The sequence below is a fragment of the Mastomys coucha genome, unplaced genomic scaffold (genome assembly GCF_008632895.1).
Source record: "Mastomys coucha isolate ucsf_1 unplaced genomic scaffold, UCSF_Mcou_1 pScaffold23, whole genome shotgun sequence".
Taxonomy (NCBI): domain Eukaryota; kingdom Metazoa; phylum Chordata; class Mammalia; order Rodentia; family Muridae; genus Mastomys; species Mastomys coucha.
The window spans coordinates 47,109,262-47,132,030 of NW_022196906.1; the positions used below are offsets into that span (position 1 = coordinate 47,109,262).

The 22,769-nt window shown below is 36.2% G+C and overlaps 1 protein-coding gene across 1 annotated transcript in view; it reads right to left on the bottom strand.

The window, feature by feature from the left end:
• The window catches only part of Ddx10 (DEAD-box helicase 10), a 146,283-nt gene that overhangs the window by 12,025 nt on the left and 111,489 nt on the right, over positions 1-22,769 (bottom strand). Inside the window, exon 17 of the mRNA XM_031346122.1 lies at positions 5,476-5,612. Within this exon, the coding sequence (XP_031201982.1) occupies positions 5,476-5,612 (137 nt within the window). The remainder of the gene's footprint in view (positions 1-5,475; positions 5,613-22,769) is intronic.

The window sequence follows — 22,769 nt, forward strand, 5'->3', positions numbered from 1 at the left end:
AAGAACAGTGACTGTGTACTGCTAAACAGACCAATGAACCATCATTGTTGTCACAAAGACAACCAACCCAAGCCCGACTTTTCCTATAAACTTGTTTTGTCTCTATTTTAGTAATAATGACAAAAAAAACCTAACATCTATGAATTCTATTCCACAGGCCCAAAGAGAAAAGAGAAGGAAAAGCCAGAGAAAATTGGGCTGATTTTTTTTTTTTAAACAGATGAAAATGAGGAAAGATTCAGAGAAGAAAACAAGCTTTTTTTTTCTGGATCTGCTTTAAAAAGCAATACACTAAACTTGGGGCTTGAGGCAAAGCTTGGCTCACCTGGCACTAACCCTGCTGTATTATGAGTACGTTTCCTGCTCCTTGCCCCCATTTCAGCTGTTTCTGAGAATAAACTAGGGTGCTTTCTTGTTTAAAGTTCACACATGGGTACACTGTATTTTCATCATTTCTATCCCCTCCCCCTCTCCTCCTATGCAGGAGCCTTAAAGAGAACTCAAGGTCACATAATGTTCATAGTTACTAGGACCACAACAGACAAAATCTATCTCTGTTGTGCAAATTAAAGGAATTAAATGATGAGCACTGCAGTCCCCTGGAACCTCTGCCTGAGAGACAGCACTAGGGGTCACTCCACAGGGGCCTGAGGGTGGTTCAAGTTCTCCTGCAGCTGTGCACTGAACCGAAGAGGACAGAAACATAAACTTTTTAAATCCTGTCAGACTTCCCTGAGGAAGAACTACTCACCACAGACCTGGTCATTCTTCACTAAATCTGGCTCACCTTCTTACTTACAAAGTGTTTTTCAATGTAGAGACTCTAAAGTGTTATTTATGATGAATATTTATGAACAGCAACAAAGTAAACTTTCAAATGAAACCAATTCATACTAGTTCAAGACTCATAGCTATTTTCTAGTCCCTTAAGACTGAACTCATCTTTGGAAATACCATGTTAATATCCAAAGAATATATTTCTGGAAGAGCCATGATAACCAGGATCAGCATGAGAATAGTTTATACTAAATGGAACCCAGGAAGCACAGCAAACAAATCTGTTAACATGCAATGAGCTGACATCACAAAACCTTTGTAAATCACTAAGTCTGCAACAGGCAAAGAAAAGATGTAGCCTAACTGAAACAACACAGGACACTTGTACCTACATTACTTTGGTAAAGAGTAGTAGGGGTAGCAATTATTACTGTTAAAATTTATTATGATTGGTCTTCTGAATACTTAAGCTAAATTATAGACTTGTACCTTGTCATAAATCCTGCTTTCTATTCTAGGGATGATAAATAGGGTTTACCTTCTGTATCAATTCATCTTGATTTACAGAGGATATGTTAAGAAGCATACCTTGGGCTACTTGGAAAGAAATATAAATAAAACATATTTTCCATAAGAACATGAAACAGCAGTGGTATATAGTTGCCAACTAGAATCTAGTTCATTGATTCTGAATTACTACAAACACCTCTGTCCCAACTCCGAAGCAATAGCTAAAGGCATTTTTGGTCTCAACTCAGAGGGTGGGGGATATATGTAGTAGCCACACATAATGTGAAATACCTATAGCCCCCAACTGTCCCTATTACCTGAGCCAGAATATCAACAATCCTAAAGCTAGTCAGGACTTGGACCCAGATCTTCAGTCAAGTATCATCAAATGTGTCTTCAGTTCTCCTGACCAATTTCTCTTAGAGTCACTCAGTTTCATGTACTATAACTAGAGAATCAGTTTCATTTACACTAATATTTTCTGTGATCATGGACATAAATTATTTAAAAGTTTTGTTTCTTCATCTGAGAAAAGAGAAGGCTGCACACGCGCATACACACATACACACACACAGAACTCATATATTAAAGGAATAAAATCTTGTCCATATTCTCTTCAACAAAGAATATTTCTTTACTACCAAGCAACCTGAGTAAATTCAATGTTCCAGAGTTAATTAGCTGCCCCTGAAATGAAACTGTCTTAATTTTCATGTAATACTTAACTATCTTCCATCCGAAGCCCCATCTTACATTAAAATGTTCGGTATTTTTCAAGGCACCCTATCTCCTTTATCACTATCCGCTCCTAGCTTCTTTCAATCATCTATATTCTGTTGTGTCTTATATTATTCAAACTCTTAGGACCAAATATATAACCTCTTATACTTTTATTTTTATTGATGTATTTGTAAGTGTAATACATCTTACCCTTATACTTTTATTGATGTATACTTGTATATCAATAGATTAAGAAATTCAAATATTTAAAGGCCTTAATATTCATGTCATTAATACTGACAGTGAGAACAGAAACTGGAGCTGCAAGTGTTACTATAAAAGATAATCATGTAAAGTCAGTCTTTCTGAAAGATAATTAAGAGCATAAAACTATTATAAAAACTAATATGAGACTATTAGAGAACAAAGCACATTAGCTGTAGTAGGAAATGCTACTATGTGGTAACAACGACAGAAATATGTAACACAATGACTTTTGAACAATGACTCAGAAACTGAACCTAGATCACATACTTTAGTGGCACAAACATATATATAATTTTTAAAATCCTAATAAAATTATTTCTACCCAAGGTGTTTCTTAGAATATCTTAAAAAAAAAATCAGGAAAAAAAATAGATACAAAAGGTCAAAATCAGATACAGAAGGACTGCTGATACTTTAAAGGCTTGCTCTACCTTTTAAAGCAGTGTCACACAAACCTACAAAATATGGCTGCAGAACAAACTGTAAGAACCAAATGATATTCTCCTACAGAGTTAAATTATACAGAAACATCTGAACTCATGTTCTAAGCCAAGTTATCAAAGGAGAGATCCCATATACCAGTCTCTAATGGATGGGGATGGGCGTGCAGTCTTCAATATGAGGATTAAGGCAGCACGTGGACCATTCAGAGGTCACACATGAGCACCAAGGCACTTTAAAAAGCAGTGTGTGTTGATTAATTTTTATGTCACTTCTAAATATTAGAAACATGGCCTGAACCTAATAGCAAGTTGTTCAAAGTCCTAACATAACTATATTTTGGATAAGTAAATTTTCCTTTTATCACAAGCACAGTTTTTATAAAGACTAACTCAGTGTCTATCTACAGCATGGGTTTCCAAGAAGATCATTTGTTTGAGATCTTTAATATTTTCTGTGGACTATTCTTCAACTCCAGACTCCATGGGCTATCTGACTGGTTCCATCAACCTTTGTTTTCACATAAAAATATTATCTATCATTGCTACCTAACTTCTATTCAGTGATTTAGAAAACCCATAAAGCTTAATACTCAATACAAGGTTATTATAATACACGGTACTCTGAAAAAAAAAAAACTAAGTTAACTCATGCTATTATTCAACTTACTAAATTTCATTAAATTTTGGCATAGAGGTAAATAGAAGATAGAGAAATGAACAGATTTTAAATGAAAAGAATTTGGTTGTTTACATAGAAAATTTCCATTATTTTATTTGCTGATATGAAAAAAGAATATGAAAGTACGTAGAAGAATTTCTCCCTAATTGATTGACTGGGTAATAAAGATGACAAAAAGCCAGTCACTGGGCGAGGAGGAGGTGCATCTTCTGGTTCCGGGAGAGGAATAGGGAATACAGGAAAAGGAAAGCGCAGCAGCAGCAAAGCAGACAGGATGTAGACTGGAACTGTTAGATCTGGTGGCAGAATCCACCAGGATCCACCACTAGAAGATTTCTAAAATACAATAGTTGATGAATTTAGCATGATAAATTCTGTGCTCAGCAACTGTGTTATTTGTTGATTCTAAACTAAGATTGTCTGGTGTTTTCCATTTCGCTGAGACTCAACTGAGCTCCAGAGGGAAAGGTAACCTCAGTGGAGCATGGGTTGGCGAAAGTGCACCCCCAGCTAGCCGCGGAAATTTGGGATTGCTGATCAATTTGGAAGCTGCTAGCCATGGATAACTGGGTACAGTGGTTCAGTGGCAAGCGAACCACACGAAGTTTGGTAGACTGCCACATGGGGATAACCCTGGGGGCAGGGAGACCGCAGCAGTCAGAGAGTAGACAGACAGTAGCCTACAGTACTGTGGACTGAATTTTCTTAATCATTACACACTACAAAAGTATAATTTCCTCTTTTAAATTTGAGAGACTTTTGATTTTTAAAAATTTAAATTTCTTTACATACCCATTCATTCATATATTTGTATAGGGGTTATAGAGGATGTGTCCATGTGTGGAGATCTGTAGAGTATACACATTATACTGGAAAATGTCAGGTACAGTCTGAGATTATTGAGAAGTTGGAAGTAATCTGGTCCCCTCACTGCAGACCCAAGCATGTTTATGTTAGGAGTCCTCCAACAACCCTTGTCTGGTGGTGGGTACCCCAAACCAGAACTCTGTGACAGGAAAGGATGGCAGGAAAAACCCAAGAGAAAAAACAATGTGCCCTTGAGAACAGGTAGAAGATAAACAATTTCCAGCAGAGGCTAGTAGTGTGTATAACTATGATATAAAAATTCCTGCAGTAGAAAAAGAAGCTCATCCACAGAGAGAAAGGGCAACTGAGAACTCCAGCTGCCTTAAACTTAAACTTCCCTAGCCAACTGTTTCTGCTGGCCATTGTGAGGGTCAGATTTGACGATGCTATTACTATCTGTTGCTATTTGTTCTTTCACTTGCAAGTACTGCCCAAGGTGTGCTTTGCTCTGCTTTGGACTCCCCCATTGGGAACCTCACCTAGCACCTTAAAGAAGAGTGTCAGAAATAAAACTGTAGATTATTCTTCAAACTGTACAGTAAGAAGGCAGAATTTACTGTAGTCAAGGTCAGAGGACAACTTACTGGAGTCGGTTATCTCATTCTCCCATACATGTCTCTGGGAGGGAACTCGACTGCCTGTACCTTTATCTGACCACCTGACCAGCCCAATTTTTTGTTTTCTAAAACAAGGTTTCACTTTATGTGTTGTCTTATAAGTCACTTGTAGAATCCTAAATGGTCTTTAACTTATGGTGACTCTCCTTTCTCAGCCTCCTAAGTGGTGGAACTTCAGGTATGTACTACCAGAATCAGGTTGTCAGGGATAATTTTTAGTAGCATTCTCATCAAAATCCATTGATATCAATAAAACCTTGCCTGCTTGTACTTACTGTACTTTATAAATTATTCAGGTATAAAGGATTAAGAATGAGGGAGAAGAAAAAAGGGAAAGGAATAAGAAAACAGAACTAATATATCATAGTTATTTATGATAACAGGAATTATAAAAATAAAATTAACCTAAGAACTTAACATGATCAGAAGAGTATGAGATGCAGATAAAACAAGTACAAGTAGGAGTTTACAATGCATTAAAAGTTTAAAAAAAAATAAACCTCGGGGTATTAGTTCAGTAGTCACTGGACTCATTAAAATAGAAAGGATCTATGCATGGAATTTGTATTTAATGAGACTAATGCTAAGAACACACCTCATCTTATGGTTTGTATCTTCACTCTCCGACTCTTCAGAACTTCTGTGCTTATCTGGATCTGGAAGTGTGCTTGGATCAAACCCACCATCATCTTCATCACTCCAGTCCAGAAAGGCTTCCTCTTCATCTTTGGCCTAAGAAACACAAAGAGAATCATGATGCAAAAAGTCAACTGATAATCAGAGAATCATGACAGAGAAGGTTAACTGACAATAGTCAAGTTTCAGTACAGATTCAAATACTCCTCTGATATTCCCAAATTAAAAGAATTCATTATAAAGGCCTCGAAACAAGACTTAGAATTTCAACATTTCTAAAGACAAAGGAAAACCTATATTATTTCAAAATTATAATAAATATAATCCAGAAAGTATAACTCTATTGAATTCCTTTAACTTACAAGAAGTTATCAGTTTTACTTTTTCCATGTAACTTAATTATCAAAAAAGCACAATGTCTAATTCTCTTACAGAAAGAGAGAGAGAGGAAGAGAGAGAGAAAGAGAGAGAGAGAGAGAGAGAGAGATACAGAGACAGAGACAGAGAGACAGATCAAAACTACCAAAAGTATTAGTTGAAAATATCACAGACCAGAAATGAGAACATAATTGTCTGATTTTTATGACAAATGTCTAGATTTAAAAATACAATCAGATCTGTAAGAGGTGTCTTTATAGCACTGGAATGTAAGTGTAGAAACAATGTGACTAGGAACCCTGGGGAAGCAAAGGACAGAGGAAAGGAAGAGTAGCACTCTATATCACCTGCGAGTGGGCAAGGGTGAGTAATGCCAGAGTAAGCAACTACACATTCAAGGGATGGGCATCATTTGTATCAAGTTGGTTTCTGGAATATCAGTTTGGTCACCTAGTATTTAGACACAAATGCTGCTATATGAATTGAAAAAATATATATAAATAGGATTCAAACTTGAAAGTCTAAATAAGCTTCCTTCACTTAACATCTTTATAAATCTTTTTAGACCAAGTATGACAAACCTAATGATTTTTTTATTCAAGTGATTAAGGCTAATAACGAATAAACTAATTCATTCATTGAACTTGTTACGTTTTTGGCCATTATTTCTTTACATATTTAAGCTACTTTCTCACCTGTAAAAACAGGATTATGTACAAATGTGTACCGGACTTCTTCAGGAGTCTCCTAAGCTCTATTCACTTTTCTTCATTTTTCATTCTAATTTTGGATAGGCTTATCTGTACGAGATCTTCAGGTGACCTATCCTTTTCTCCTGATACTGTGCTTCAAGCTCTCTAGCAAATATAGATGAGTACTTCCATATTTATTCCAGGATGTCCTGGTTGTTGTTTTCTTTTATGGCTTTTATACAGTTAGCACTGTTTCTGTGGAGATTACCTGTTATTCAACAGTATCCTACTTTTCTCTAATTTGTTGAACACCTTTTTCTTGACTTTTTTAAGTAACTGAAGTCTATGTTAAATTTCAGGGTAGCTAAGAGGCAGTTTCTACTGATTGCCTTTTCTTATTTATGAATTATATACATGCCAGATATTATATATCTTATATTTATAAATAATAGAGTACTGTAAGGAATATACTACAGAAACTAGATTTTGTCCCATTTTCTATGAATAGCTGAATTTATACTAAATATGAATTAATCCATGGTATGTATGTAGATGCTTATCTGTTTTGTTCTCAAGCTTCTTTTTTTTTTTTAAAGCTTTACTTTATTTATTTTATGTGTATGAGTACACTGTAGCTGTACAGATGGCCATGAGCTATCATGTGTGTGACTGCTGGGAATTGAACTCAGGACCTCTGCTGGCCCCGCTCACTCCGGTGTAATTCACTATAGCTCTCTTCAGATGCACCAGAAGAGAGTGGCTGATCTCATTACAGGTGGTTGTGAGCCACCATGTGGTTGCTGGGATCCAAACTCAGGACCTTTGGAAGAGCAGTCTGTGCTCTTACCCACAGAGCCATCTTGCCAGCCCTGTTCTCAAGCTTTTAAGTAGTGCTTTTAAAGCAAAATTTTCTAAGGGTCCCTCTTGAGTCTGTAAATGTGGGACTTGACCAAATATTTAGGCAGTTGGTCCTGCATTCTTAACTGGCTTCTGGGGGTTTCTCTAATTTCTAGCTATTCTTTTGGCTTTGAGTGGTATCTATAATCTTAACAGTTCAAATAAGTTACTTTGTTCAACTATATAATATCTACCATTTTGTTTGGCTTTTCAGCATTAATTATCTTAATTTAATAGTACAGGAATATATTACTAGGTGAGCTTTGGTAGTAATAAGATCTCACTTGATATTTCAATGTAAATATTTATAAGAAAATGGTAATTCAGAATAACATTTAACTGTCAACCAGGTATTATTTAGATTTGTAATAATCAATACTTAGGCCTTGCTATTTTCTGGCCAATCAGCTCATACCCACCATACAGCCTGTTCTACTCCATTTATGACAAATGACAAATAAATTCAAGGTAGCAATTATTTTCAAAAATACAATTTCTAACTACTATCAATTTAGGAAAATTAGAACAAAAGACATTTTAATACTAATCTTTTCTGTCTCTTGGTCTCCTTAGGAAGATTAGAGATATAAAAAAACTACAAAATGTGTAACACCTGTATTACGAAAAGGAATGCTAACATCCAATGCTTTTATTTTAAAACTCAATTTTTACCATAAAAGCAAAAATGCTATAAAAGTTACTCCTAATTTTCTGGGAAGTTTTAACTTGGATGTATATTCTCTCTGGTCATAACAACAAAGAAATGTATATTCTAGCTGTTCTGTCTTTTTGTGATTTCATAAATTGTTTAAAAGATAATTTGTAAATATAATACCATCACTGTATTTCCTTTTAGACTCATTTTCATTAGACATAACACAAGTATACTCTTGTGCATCTATCAACTCATAACTGATTACAAAAGTCACTGTGTTAGCAGAAGCTCTCTGAGGGAAAGCACTTAAGTATTGTACCAGGAAAGTAACTAAGTTGGAACAACAGAAATGCAACAAAGAAGCTCACAGAAGAATAAAAAATTTGAGGGTGACATGAGTAATTGTAAAATACTTTTAAAAGGAGGGAACAGGACTGTGGCGGTGTACACCTTAAATCCGGTACTCAAGAGGTATCATGTACTAATTCTAATATTAACTGAATTATATTATGATAATAGTCAAGGGACTAGACTGGTTCTTGAGGTTGGATTCGCCATACAACTGTTAATATGTTTTACCTTTTAAATAAATTTAAGTATGGACAACATCTATACATTTAAAAATAACTAACTTACAAGAACTGCTCTATAGTCATTATTCTTGGTAGTCACTTTTTGTGCATATGGCTTTATGATAAAAAAAAAAAGTCATAGCCAAATAGATCTGTGCAAGCCACTTTTATTCTGATTTTTTTTGGTTGGTTTTTGGGTTTTTCTTTCTTAGATTTTGTGTTTATATGTATGTGTTTATGCCTATAAAGAAGTGAGGGGTACCTATGAACCCCATGTAGGACAAAAAAGGATGGTAAGTCCCTTGGAGCTGCAATTATAAGTGATTATGAGCTACCTTATATGAGAACTGAAAACGAATTCTCTGAAAGAGCTGCAAGCTGCTTATTTTCTCTCCAGACGTACCTCAAGTCGCTTTCAATTAGCGTGTACATTAGTGCTCTGAATCACTTCTCGGGATCATTAAATTTAGGTGAGACAATATATAAAAACATTCTAGTCATGCTCAGTAAATGGTGAACTGCAGCTAAACGAAAACTGAGGTAAGTGTCTTGTGTACAAAAGGTTTATTTCAGACCATAAAGTATTACACCACCCAGGAAGGAAAGGAGCTGGTACCCTGGACAGCAGGCTAACATCTGGTCTATAGTTTTCAAAGACTGAAAGCAGGACAGGTAGAACGGAAGCATTGCACATAGTTCACGTCTGAGTGTCTGCTCTATGAGAATGAGACTTGATCTTCTTTGTGTTGTTACCCAGAACTAGTGGACTGGGGTGAAGACTGTAATCCCTTGAACTACGTCTGGTGATAACAGTGAGTCAGTATGCCTTAGTATTTGGATCTGAGCAAAACAAATCTCAACAAAGATATATAATTCTTTTTTGGTCTAAAGCTAAATTTGTTTCCAACCGCCTTATAACACTTAACAACACAAATAGTGAATCTTTACTATCTGTTGAAAAGAAATAATTTTGTATAATAAAACTAGTAAGCTTTCATCATGTTTATATTCCAAGGAGATCTGAACATAACTAAATAATACAGAAAAGTACGTCATGTGCAAACACAAAATAGAAGTAATTCACTAAAAAACTGGGTTTTGTACCATGGAAAAGTTCCATAAGAGTACTGCAATGGCTAAGAGTACTTGTATACATTTCAAAACAGAGCTAATATCTGGTGCTTTGAAAACTAACCTTAGCTTACACACTTTAATTAACTAGATCACTGGTACCTTCTGTTAATTAAAGTACTTATTTCAGGTCTGGTTAAACTTAAATTACAAGTTGTCTAAAATTTCATTTGTTACCTAATTTTACAACGTTTAAAAAAACCAATAAAATAAACCTAGAATATAAATTACAGGTTTGCTTTATATTGTTTTTATTATGTTAAGGTATGGGCCTTGAATTCCTGATCTTTCCAAGACTTTTACCATGAAGGGGTGTTGACTTTTATCAAATGCATTCTCATCATCTAATGAGATGATCATATGGTTTTTTCATTGAGTTTGTTTAAAGAGTGGATTACATTGATGGATTTCCAAATATTGAACCATCCCTGCACCCTTGGGATGAAGCCTACTTGATCATGATGGATGATCATTTTGATGTGTTCATGGATTCACTTTGTGAGAATTTTATTGAGTATTGTTACATCAATATTCATAAGGGAAATTGGCCTGGAACACATGGGCACAGGGGAAAATTTCCTCAACAGAACACCAATAGCTTATGCTCTAAGGTCAAGAATTGACAAATGGGACCTCATAAAATTGCAAAGCTTCCTAAAAGCAAAGGGCACAGTCAATAGGACAAAACAGCCACCAACAAATTGGGAAAAGTTCTTTACCAATCCTACATCTGATAGAGGGCTAATATCCAATATATACAAAGAACTCAAGAAGTTAGACTCTAGAGAACCAAATAACCCTATTAAAAAATGGGGTACAGAGCTAAACAAAGAATTCTCAACTGAGGAATACCGAATGGCAGAAAAGCACCTAAAGAAATGTTCAACATCCTTTGTCATCAGGGAAAGGCAAATCAAAACAACCCTGAGATTCCACCTCACACCAGTCAGAATGGCTAAGATCAAAAACTCCACGACAGCAGATGCTGGCAAGGTTGTGGAGACATTGCTGGGGAATGCAAGCTGATACAACCACTCTAGAAATCAGTTTGGCAGTTCCTGAGAAAATTGGACATAATACTACCAGAGGACCCAGCAATGCCACTCGTGGGCATATACCCAGAAGATGCTCCAACATGTAATAAGGACACATGCTCCACTATGTTCATAGCAGCCTTATTTATAATATTCAGAAACTGGAAACAATCCAGATATCCCACAACAGAGGAATGGATACAGAAAATGTGGTACATTTACACAATGGAGTACTACTCAGCTATTAAAAACAATGAATTCATGAAATTCTTAGGCAAATAGATGAAACTAGAAAATATCATCCTGAGTGAGGTAACCCAGTCACAAAAGAACATACATGGTATGCACTCACTAATAAGTGACTATTAGCCCAAAAGGTCCAAATATTCAAGATACAATTCACAAACCACATGAAGTTCAAGAAGAAGGAAGAACAAAATACTCACAGGAGGAAATATGGAGACAAAGTATAGAGCAGAGACTGAAGGCAAGGCCATCCAGAGACTGCCCCACCTGGGGATCCATCCCATGTAAGTCACCAAATCCAAACACTATTATGGATGCCAAGAAGTGCTTGCTGACAGGAGCCTGAGAGGTTCTACCAGTGCCTGACAAATACAGAAGTGGATGCTCACAGCCATCCATTGGACTGAGCACAGGATCCCCAATGGAGGATTTAGAGAAAGAACCCAAGGAGCTGAAGGGGTTTGCAGACCCTTAGGAGGAACAACAATATGAACTAACCAGTACCCCCAGAGTTCCCAGGGACTAAACCACCAACCAAGGAGTACACATGGTGGGACTCGGGGTTCCAGCTGAAAATGTAGCAGGGGATGGTATTCATGGGCATCAATGGGAAGAGCTTGATGTCCCAGTGTAGGGGAATACCAGGGCGGGAAGCAGGAGTTGGTGGGTGGGTAGGAAAGCACCCTCATAGAAGGGGGGAGGATGGAATAGGGAATTTCTGGAGGGGAAACCAGGAAAGGGGAATAAAATTTGAAATGTTAATAAAATATTCGATAAAAAATAAAAATGGGAGCCAACCAAAAAAAGAAAATATTCAATAAAAGAAAACAATTGAAAAAATATATAAATTACAACTATAGATCAAATTTTTCTACAAGATTTCTACCTTGGGGGGCTGGTAAGATGACTCAGTGGGCAAGAGCACTGACTGCTCTTCCGAAGGTCCTGAGTTCAAATCCCAGCAACCACATGGTAGCTCACAACCATCCGTAATGATATCTGACGCCCTCTTCTGGTGTGTCTAAAAGACAACTGCAGTGTATTTACATATAGTAATAAATAAATATAAAAAAAAAAGATTTCTACCTTGGGTAAGTAAGAAGTTTCCAATAAAAAGTATGTGGGGAGGGTGCGCGAGAGAGATGGTTCAGTGGTTAAGAGCTGAGAGAGAACCCAGATTTGTTTCCCAACACCAGCATAGTGACTCACAACCATATGTAACTGCAATATCAGGGGATTAGATGCTTTCTTCTGACCTCTACATGTATCATGCATGCACATGGTACACATACATACATATACATATAAAATAAAAATAAGTAAATCCTAAAAACCAAAAGAGACAAATCATTCCACATTCTTTATAGCAATAAAGAATAATAAATTCTTGCTCAAAATAAGGGTTTTTTCAGGAAAATTAAACTTCCTTTAAAATTTCACAACTATTTTACTAAAATATCACAGTTGCCTTTACTAGAAAAATATTTTATAAAACAATAAGCCTACAAGGACCAAACAACATTTTCTAAGATATTTTGCATTCTGAATCCTATTAACTTTGATATTCAGTCATAATGTTTTACTAAATCTGTTCCACTATTCATTTTTGGCTGAAATTTTCAAATTTAATTGATCTGAACAACATTAAAATCAGAAAATTCCATGATCTTTAGCCTGATAAACAATGACTTGTAATTGGAAAAAGACTGATGAGTCTCATTTAAGAATGTAATAAATAAATCCTAGCACTTGGGAGGCAGAGGCAATTGGGTTTCTGAGTTTGAGGCCAGCCTGGTCTACAGAGTGAGTTCCAGGACAGCCAGGGCTACACAGAGAAACCCTGTCTCGGAAAAAAAAGGGGGGGGTGTAATAAATAGATATTTAAAATTCTACTAGATTTTTTACCTTAAATGCTGCATACCCAGAACTGATGTGATTTTTTCAATTAGTACCAAATTCCTATCTATCTTAAAGACAACAACAGGGGACTCAGTTGATAAAGTAAGTTAGATCTCTATACTCATAAAAGCCAGCCATGACAGTGCATCTGCAACTATATAGGCAGGGACAGTCACACTAGCCAATCAGCAAGTTAAAAACTTGCTAGCTACCTAACCTCTATGGTTTTAACTCAAAAACTATGATGGAGAGTGATATAGGAAGATAACCAGTGTCAACCTCAGGTTCTGCATACTGTGCACACCTGTACACAGATTTACACTCACACGTAAATATGCACACACAAATACAACACAAATACTTTTAAGACATACCAGTTGTGTTATTTTCTAACTTTAAGTCTTGTTGTTCATTATAAAACTGACCACTACAACTATCATTAAAACATGCTCACACAGTATCTTTTTTTAGCAAAAAAAAAAAATCAATTAACCCAGTCTATAATTTTAATACCAGGTAATTAGGATTTGATGAAATTCATTTGTACAATAATGATCAAGTACTAAGTTTTTCTATCCTTCCTTTTACATTTTTCCATAAATCTTTTATGAATAGGTATAATAGGGGTACAATAAAGGTAATTTTCCACTGAACAAAACAAAAACAAAATAAAACAATAACAAATAACAAACGTGTTTTGCTCACACAGGAGAAACATACTCTGAAGTGCATATCTGGAATTCATAACTAACTTACCTACTGTATATATTTGTATAAAATTTTTCCCTTCCTTTCTTTCTTCCTTTCTTTCTTTACTTCCCTCCTTCCTTCCTTCCTTCTGTTTGTTGTTGCTGTTGTTGTTTGAATTGGGTTTGGTTTTTCGAGACAGCATTTCTCTGCATAGCAAACAGTCCTAGCTGTCCTGGAACCTGCTTTGTAAACCAGATTGGCCTTAAACTCACAGAGATCCTCCTGCCTCTGCCTCTCCAGAGCTGAGACTAAAAGCACGAGCCACCATATCTGGCACATGAAACTGTTTACCTTTCATTAATTTTTCCAGGTTACTGCTTTGAGTTTCCTGCCTTGGCTTCCCTTGATGATAGGCTTGAGCCAAATAACCACTTCCTTCCCAAGTTGTTTTCTGTCTGCATTTTATCACAGCCACAGAAAGCAAATCAGAAATAACACAAAATGATAAGAACTACTACAATGTGTTTTCAATCAGAATAACCACAGAGGCTAGGTGGAAGCTATATGAGAAGAAGAAATCTTCCAAAAAAAGAAGAAACAGAATATAGTGTTCAAAAGTAATAAAGGAAGAGCTAAATAAGATGAAACAGGGAAGGTGATAGGAGGGCAAAAAAAGGACAGAATATGGGATGGGACAACTAACTCTCTAAGGACATTTTGAAAAGCTAAAGGGAAACCTACTATTGTAAAGCTTCATAAAATATATATGTATATAAAAAGAATTTAAATGGAGTCACCACATAGTGGACCAGACAGTGCCCCAACTAGACATCTTATATTGGTCATTCTCCACAACTTGATGGTAAGCTGAAGATACCACTTACATATGCCATCAAACATGAAGAAATTAAGCTGAAGGCCAACTAGAAGCTCTGCCCCTATTGACTAGTATTCATGGCACTGAAAGGTACTTTGCATGCGACCAGAAGAGAAAAGTAACCATTATCACCCAATTAAAACCCTTTGACCTACGACAGTGGCCTGCCTTCAAATGTACTAGTGCAACAGTGCTACAAAGGTTAGAGGGTAATCAGTAACCGTGAACCTCCTCCAGCCAGGAGCTGGTTCTCAGACCTTGCCTTGCCATAAATAGCCATGCCTCTCTCCAAGTTCCTATTATGCAGGAACTCTCGCCTCCAGAGACCGAAGATGAAGATGCTGATTGGGTCGTGAGATGCGGACTGGGAGAGGGGTTTCTGTCTGCCTGCTTGTTCCCCAGTTGAATACACATGGCGGACTGAAAGCATAACCATGGCTCGCTCCCATTTTTTTATCCCCTCTCACCGTCCGGTTCCCTTCAGGCTCCTACTTCTCTTCCAGAAAACCCATTCATATTTAGCTGCAGGCAGCTACAAGTAACTTTATAATTGGATTTAAGACCCATCCTGTGTATGAAATAGATCCCATGTCTGACACTACTAAAGTAGCCAAGAACCTGAGATTGGAGAGGTCATGGGTTCTAGCAAAAAACAAACAAAAAACCTACTACTATTATTCTATTATTCTATACTATTATAAGTGACTTCTTGTGATATGTTGCTGTATCAGTACTCAACCCTTATCAGAAAAGTTTCTTGTGGTAGACAGTAATTAACAGAGTTAATTGAACAGTGTTGCTGAGAGTGCAGAGTGAGAATCTTTGGAGTACCTAGTCCTAAATGAAATGTCTCTATCAAACCCTTCCCCACAAGGCTTGGGGATTTATTTGGAAAAAGAAAGCAGAAAAATTGTAAGGGCCAAAGACGGCAGATGACGCTGAGGAAACAGTTCTTATATCTTCCAGACATAATTGGGCTGATACACATATGAACTCAGACACTGGCAGAACACACAAAACCTGCACAAGTTCAAACCAGAAAATATCAGAATGAAGAAAGAAAAGTGAACACAAAGACTCACACCTAATTCAAGAACTTCTTCGTAATAGATACTACTGGGAAAGGGGAATCCATTACCTTGGATGGAGTGTCACTGGGTATATGAAAAATGCTCCAGGCAGGCCTCATGGCTGGCAGCAGCTGATAACACAAAATGGACTCAATGTTTGGTGGGTGGGTAGGTGGGTTGTTGGTTGGTTTTTGGTCTTAGTGGATTTGTTATTATTGTTCGCTGGTTGATTGGTTTGATTTTCATTGTTCAGGGTTTTTGGGGGGGTGAAGTTGTGTCGGTAAGGAGGTAGGTAGATTTTGAGAAGAGTTATGGGATGAGGAAGAATATGATAAAAATATACTGTCTAATAAAAATTTTTAATTTAATTAAAATGCATAAATTTTCTATGCTAAAGCACATATATATTTAAATTTGTAATATATATACAACTGCTTCTAGGTATGTGAAAAACTCATGTTTGCACATTTTACAAGATTTTAGGTAGTTTGACTGGCTGGTTGCTTTTGTTTTGTTTTTGTTTTTGTTTTTAAATTGTTCTGGTCACTCTTCTCTCTACCTAGAGGCCTACCACCAAGTACTGGGGAGATTTCTGATTCCATACCTGCTATTTGCCAAATTCAAGTGACAAGCACCGTAATCCTAAGCATAAATTATTATAACATTGCATGATTATACATCAGTTTTACTGGAACAGTATGCTTTAATAGTTGTGTTCTGACACTCCTTGAGGTTCTTAAACTATAATATGGAATATAACATGAGGAGTATGGTGCTATGATGAGAACTGACTCACACTAAACTTTGAGGTGAGAAAGTACAAAATTGGAACATTTTGTGGAAGTCTATATTTTCTTGAGAAATAGGTTAAGCTATCTACTGAACCATATGTAACTTGAGAAAGTCTACACTGGAAGATTCTGCGTATTAAAAAAGATTACTCCTTCATGATTCTTTTCACATAGAGACTTCAATCTGTCAGGCCATTCCGATCTCACAGACTATAGTCTAATCTCAATTATGTAAGTTCCTGTGAATTCAGGAAAGTGAAACATCCTTGAAGGCCTATAGGAGAGTTGCTGGGATTGAGAATGAAGGAATATACCATGTTACTAGCTTTTAAGATTAAAACATTTCTCTAAGTACATAAAGTTGACTTCAGAGAAGTACTGGCCTAAAATGCAATTCCTGCCACCAAAAAAGATGGGTAGTGAAGAACACAATGTCCTGCAACTGGGATAACTACCACGAGTCAAAAGAGCTCATGAGGCATCCTGAGAGGATGGTGCATGTGGAGTGTCTTCATGAAAGGCAGGGCATGAGTCAGATGACCTTTGAATACTGAATAGTAGACAGAAACATGGAAAGAAAACTGCATGTAGAAATGTCCCCAACCATAAAGACAGTCAAGAAGAAGTCTGACTAAGCAGATACATGTCTGAAGGAATGAGGAGACTGTCATATCTACCAGGTCAGAACTAGACTTTAACATGTCCCACCTAAGGCATAGCATGTATATCTCACTTTTCTTTCTTGGTTTTTCTTTACTCTTTCATTCACTCAGTATTCTCATAGTATCCCATTTGTAAATATATTAATTTACGTGTGACTTATTACGATTGTTATTGTGGGTTTCTTGAGTCCTCTACAGATTATAACTTAGTATAAAAAACAATGGCATTTATATTTGGATTGTCAGACAGGTCATGTTATATAAAAGTTTACTGAATCAGAATCAATGAGGAAGTATGAACACATTTTTATATAGTGTGTTGTCTTGTGGTTTCTTTTTTTTAGCAGAAAAAGAATATCACAAGAGAAATATACTCAATTCCAAGATATATTACTAAACCACAGTAATAAAGACAGCATGACTGGCACAAAAGCAGACATATAGATTAGTATAGTAGAATTCAGGACCCATATATAAGTTCACATAACTTCAACTACCTAATTTCTGAAAAGAGGTAAATAATACACTTTATAAAGAAATGACAACATATTCAATAAATGGTGTTGAGATATCTGGATATCAACATGCAGAACAATGAAACTAGATCTTTCTCTTTTACCTCACAAAAGTTTCTAAATGGAAATGATCATAACATTAGACCAAATACTCTGAAAGCACTAGAGAAAAGGGTTATGTTTCAACACATAGGCTCAGGTAGACTCTAAATAGGAATATGGAAGTGAAAAGGCCAACGATCAAAAATAGGATCTCATGAAACAAACAACAATCAGAGTGGCTGGCACCAAAAACTTGAGCAACAGCACGTGCTGGTGAGGATGTGATGTAAGGGGAACACTCCTCCACTGCTGGTGGGAGTGCAAGCTGGTGCAACCACTCTGGAAATCAAACTGGCAGTTCCTCAGAAGTTAAAATCAAAACAAGGAAATCTGTACAAACAATACTGGAATTTCATTTCATTATAGACCACTTTGGGGAGGGAAAACCTTACTTTTTTGTTAATTAACAACTACTACTACACAAAAAATAAAGGCTTAAAATATGACCACAGCTCTTTATTATTTACATACATAACACAAAGAGGGAAAGGAAGTTTTAATTTTCTTTGGTATTCCCACCAAACATAATTAGCAACCTCAGCTATAACTCTCGAGTTTTAACAGAAACTAGAACAAAGTGTCCTTGAGCAGCAAAATCAGGATACCACCACATAGGCCATCTCACTCTTTAATATCAGTGTTTAAGGATTTTAATGAGAATTGTTATTTGAAATAGTAAAACCAAAAAGATCAATGATTATATAAAGTCCTTACTAAATCACAGAGTTTCAGATATGGAATATTTTAAAAACAAACTAAGGCTTCCAGTCTGTCTGGGAGGTGTCCTGAGCAGACCTTGGGGCAGACCTTGGGCTCAAACTCCAAAACCAGTCCCAAAACACCCAGAGGAAGCTCTATTCCCAGGCATTCTAACATGCCCAGGGTCATAGGATCAGAGGAGAGGAGGACACAACATCTGTTCCAACACCAGGAGTAACTGGGACCAGGTGGATCCAGGCACACAGGAACTCCGCCAGACCAGTGGCATAGGTTCCTTCCAGTATGACTGGGCCAGTGCCCTGGGCAGACCTTGTGCACAAACTCCATGTGAGTCCCATGATACCTAGAGGAAGCTCTACTCCAAGGTGCTCTAACAAGCCCAGGATCACAGGATCAGAGGATCCCAGAATCACAGGATCACAGAGACAGCTTGACTCTGAGTTTTGACACAACTAGGATCACAGGAAGGACAGGCTCCAGTCAGATATTGCTAGGGCAGGTAGCACTAGAGATAATCAGATGGCGGGAGGCAAGCATAAAAACATAAGCAACAGAAACCAAGGTTACTTGGCATCATCAGAACCCAATTCTACCACTATTGCAAGTCTTAGTCACACCATCACACCAGAAAAGCAAGATTCAGATCTAAAACCACTTCTCATGATGACGATACAGGACATTAAGAAGGACATTAATAACTCCCTTAAAGAAATACAGGAGAACACAGGTAAACACTAGAAGCCCTTAAAGAGGAAACACAAAAATCCCTTAAAGAATTAAAGGTAAACGCAATCAAACAGGCAAAGGAAATGAACAAAACCATCCAGGATCTAAAAATGGAAATAGAAACAATAAAGAAATCACAAAGGGAGACAACATTGGAGTTAGAAAACCTAGGAAAGAGATCAGGAGTCATAGATGCAAGTATCACCAACAGAATACAAAAGATAGAAGAGAGATCTCAGGGGCAGAAGGCACCATAGAAACATTGACACAACAGTCAAAGAAAATGCAAAAGGCAAAAAGCTGCTAACCCAAAATATCCAGGAAATCCAGAACACAATGAGAAAACCAAACCTACGGATAATAGGTATAGAAGAGAGTGAAGACTCCCAATGTAATGGGCCAGTAAATATCTTCAACAAAATTATAGAAGAAAACTCCCCTAACCTAAAGAAAGAGATGCCCATGAACATACAAGAAGCCTACAGAACTCCAAATAGACTGGACCAGAAAAGAAATTCCTCCTGTCACATAATAATCAAAATACCAAATGCACTAAACAAACAAAGAATTTTAAAAGCAGTAAGGGAAAAAGGTCAAGTAACATCAGAATTACACCAGACTTCTCACCTGAGACTATGAAAGCTAGAAGATCCTGGGCAGATGTCATACAGACCCTATGAGAACACAAATGCCAGCCCAGGCTACTATACCCAGCAAAACTCTCAATTACCATAGGCAGAGAAAACAAGGCATTCCATGACAAAACCAAATTTACACAATATCTTCCCATAAATCCAGCCCTACAAACAATAATAGATGGAAAACACCAACATAAGGAGCAAGAAAGTAACCTTTCAACAAACCCACAGAAACATAATTCCACCTCTAACAACAAAAATAACAGGAAGTAATGATCACTTTTCCTTAATATCTCTTAATACAAAATTTAATATTACCAGAATATCCTAATTGATTGAACTTTAAAAATATGAGGAATCAGAAATTTGTTGACTATCATCCAGTGGTCTCTCTAATTTGGCAATTGGAGAAATAGGTCCAATATTATACAATCCCTATATACTTTCTGCTTGTTTATACGTGACAGTGTCTTGCTGTGTACCACATAATCAATCACACTTCTCCTATCTCAGCCTCTCTATTAGTAGGATTGTTTATTTGATGTTTTTATACTATACTATGATTTTCAGAACAGCTTACATATTTCAGAATCATTTATACAGCCAAAAGAAACATAGACAATTAATTTGGGAACAACAAAGAGTGAGACTAAATGCTTTGCTTGATATTAATAAATACTGTATCAATTTTAAAGAGGAGAACTTTATAAGTTACTCTTTCTCTGAGATGAATGCTTTTCCAAATTATCACAGCTAATGAACCAGGTTCTTACCCTCACCTAATGTCTGTGCCACCCTCTAAGCAGAACCATTGTTCATTAAAACAGTTGGTGAATGACTTCATGGATAGACCATCCTAATACACACACCATTTCTTAAATGAATGTAACCTGTTCTCTGTGGGCTGAGAATGAAGACAATCACTCAAGTCAAATAGCTTTGACCATAGCAGGAAATCTGTATCCAAAAATTGTGCCTACAATTCATTCCCTGGGCACAGCAGAACTGTCAACTCTTAGCTTAGCTACTATGGAGGTAAAATCCTTTGGTGATGTGAGGGACATTGAAGTACATTATTACAATGAACTACAATGTCTAAAACTGTTCATATTTTGGGTCTGAAGCACAGTAAGAGCCAAGATTTTAAACTCTACTAAAAACAAAACAAAACAAACAAAAATACTTTACTTATATTCATTTAAAAAACTAATAATGATATATTATTTTAAAATATCATATAGTTAATATGTTTGGAGTTATTTAAACTTTATATTGAAAAAATGTATGTATTTGCAGTATTGCCACAGACAAGTATCTACATAAGATTATTCAATTGATTGTTGCTTTATATCAAACAACTTTTATAATACTCACTTTTACTGTATAATATTTTATAAATATTAAAGAATACGATAAAATAAAAAAAGAGAAAGGTATTGCAGGTATTGAAGGGGGTCTCTGGGATGAGTTGGGGTGCAAAAGGGAAAGAAAAATGTGATGTAATTCTATTTACTTAAAATATGTTTTTAAATATTAACAAATTCAAATAAATTGAAAATATATAACTTTTCTCATCATAATGCAATAAAACTTAAATCAATAAAAAAAACAAAACAAAACAACAACAAAAAAATGAGGAAATGTTAAAGACTGAGACTTTGGAAGATTTGTTCGAAGTCCTTTCAATCACTGCCCCAGTAAAAACAGTAAGTACTAGCACTGAATTCTTTCCTATACGAATACTTTGGTATATTATCAAAACACATTTTACTATAATTTCTTAAAGTATTAACAGAAAGAGAAACTAAAAGTTAACAAGAAAAAAATCTCACCAATCATCCATCAATGAAAAACAATAAAAATTTAAATATATAATGATTGAACATTATATTTCAAATTACCTCATTCTCTATACAACTAGACTAACTTCTTCCATTGTAGACCATACCATAAGGTTATTATGAAGTTTCAGTCGTTCTTCACAACACAGGATCGAGCCTAAGCCTTAAATTGCTGAACTTCCTTTGCCCAATTCCTATTGAAGAGGGAATTCTAGATCCTTTTTAAGTACTGCTCCTCTTCTGGATAAATGGAATTATAAGGTCAACATTACTGACAGAATTTTGGGAATCTCTTTGTGATCACAAGATAATATAGGAGAAGTTGGTGTCTGCCCTTGGAGTTCTCAGTTTTATTAATAAAATAATTTAAGAATGGGCTCAGTGGAAACTCAAGGGCAATATATTAGATTTTAAGAACCCTTGAGGACAGGCAGTGTGTAAACCACAGCAGCTATCCAGAGAGCAGAGGAGAGAAAGGAAAGTTGGAAGCTACGTTCCATATTGCGTGAGTTAAACTGGCATAGAAGCCAGCACCAGGGCAGCAGGCAGCCATGTGGCGGGGGAAGAGGCTTTAGAGAAAGCAAAGAAGTACTAATGGAAGGAAGAAACAAGAAAAGTTACACTTTTCTGAGTAATTCAGAAAAGGAGGCAGACTTTGAAACCAGCATGACTGCTGTGACTCTCTGTAAGAGACTCCTAGAGACGAGGATTCTGGGAAGAAAAAGTGCATCATCTTATTAAGGACTAAGTAGTTTGCCTATCTCTTTAGCCTAATTTAAAATGAACCCCTCATTCTAGGGGTGGTCCCTTGGCCAGATGATTAACCTGATCCAACTAGAGTATTAGGTCTCCACCTGGGCCAGAGGTTATTCATTTGACTAGTTTTCCTTATGGATCCTATTATCGCTACTCTAAAATTTAGACACCCTTAAATTCAGCAGTCTCTTAAAATTAGGTACAGGAGGCAGATATTAAGTAAACAACACTTCATGGAGAATTATTTAGAAAAGACAAAAAAAAAAACCCACAACAATAAAAATAAGCAAAATAACAAAAAAACCTAAATGTCTTCAAAGAATTCTTCAGAGATTTAGACTGAAGCTTAGTTTGTTTTGCT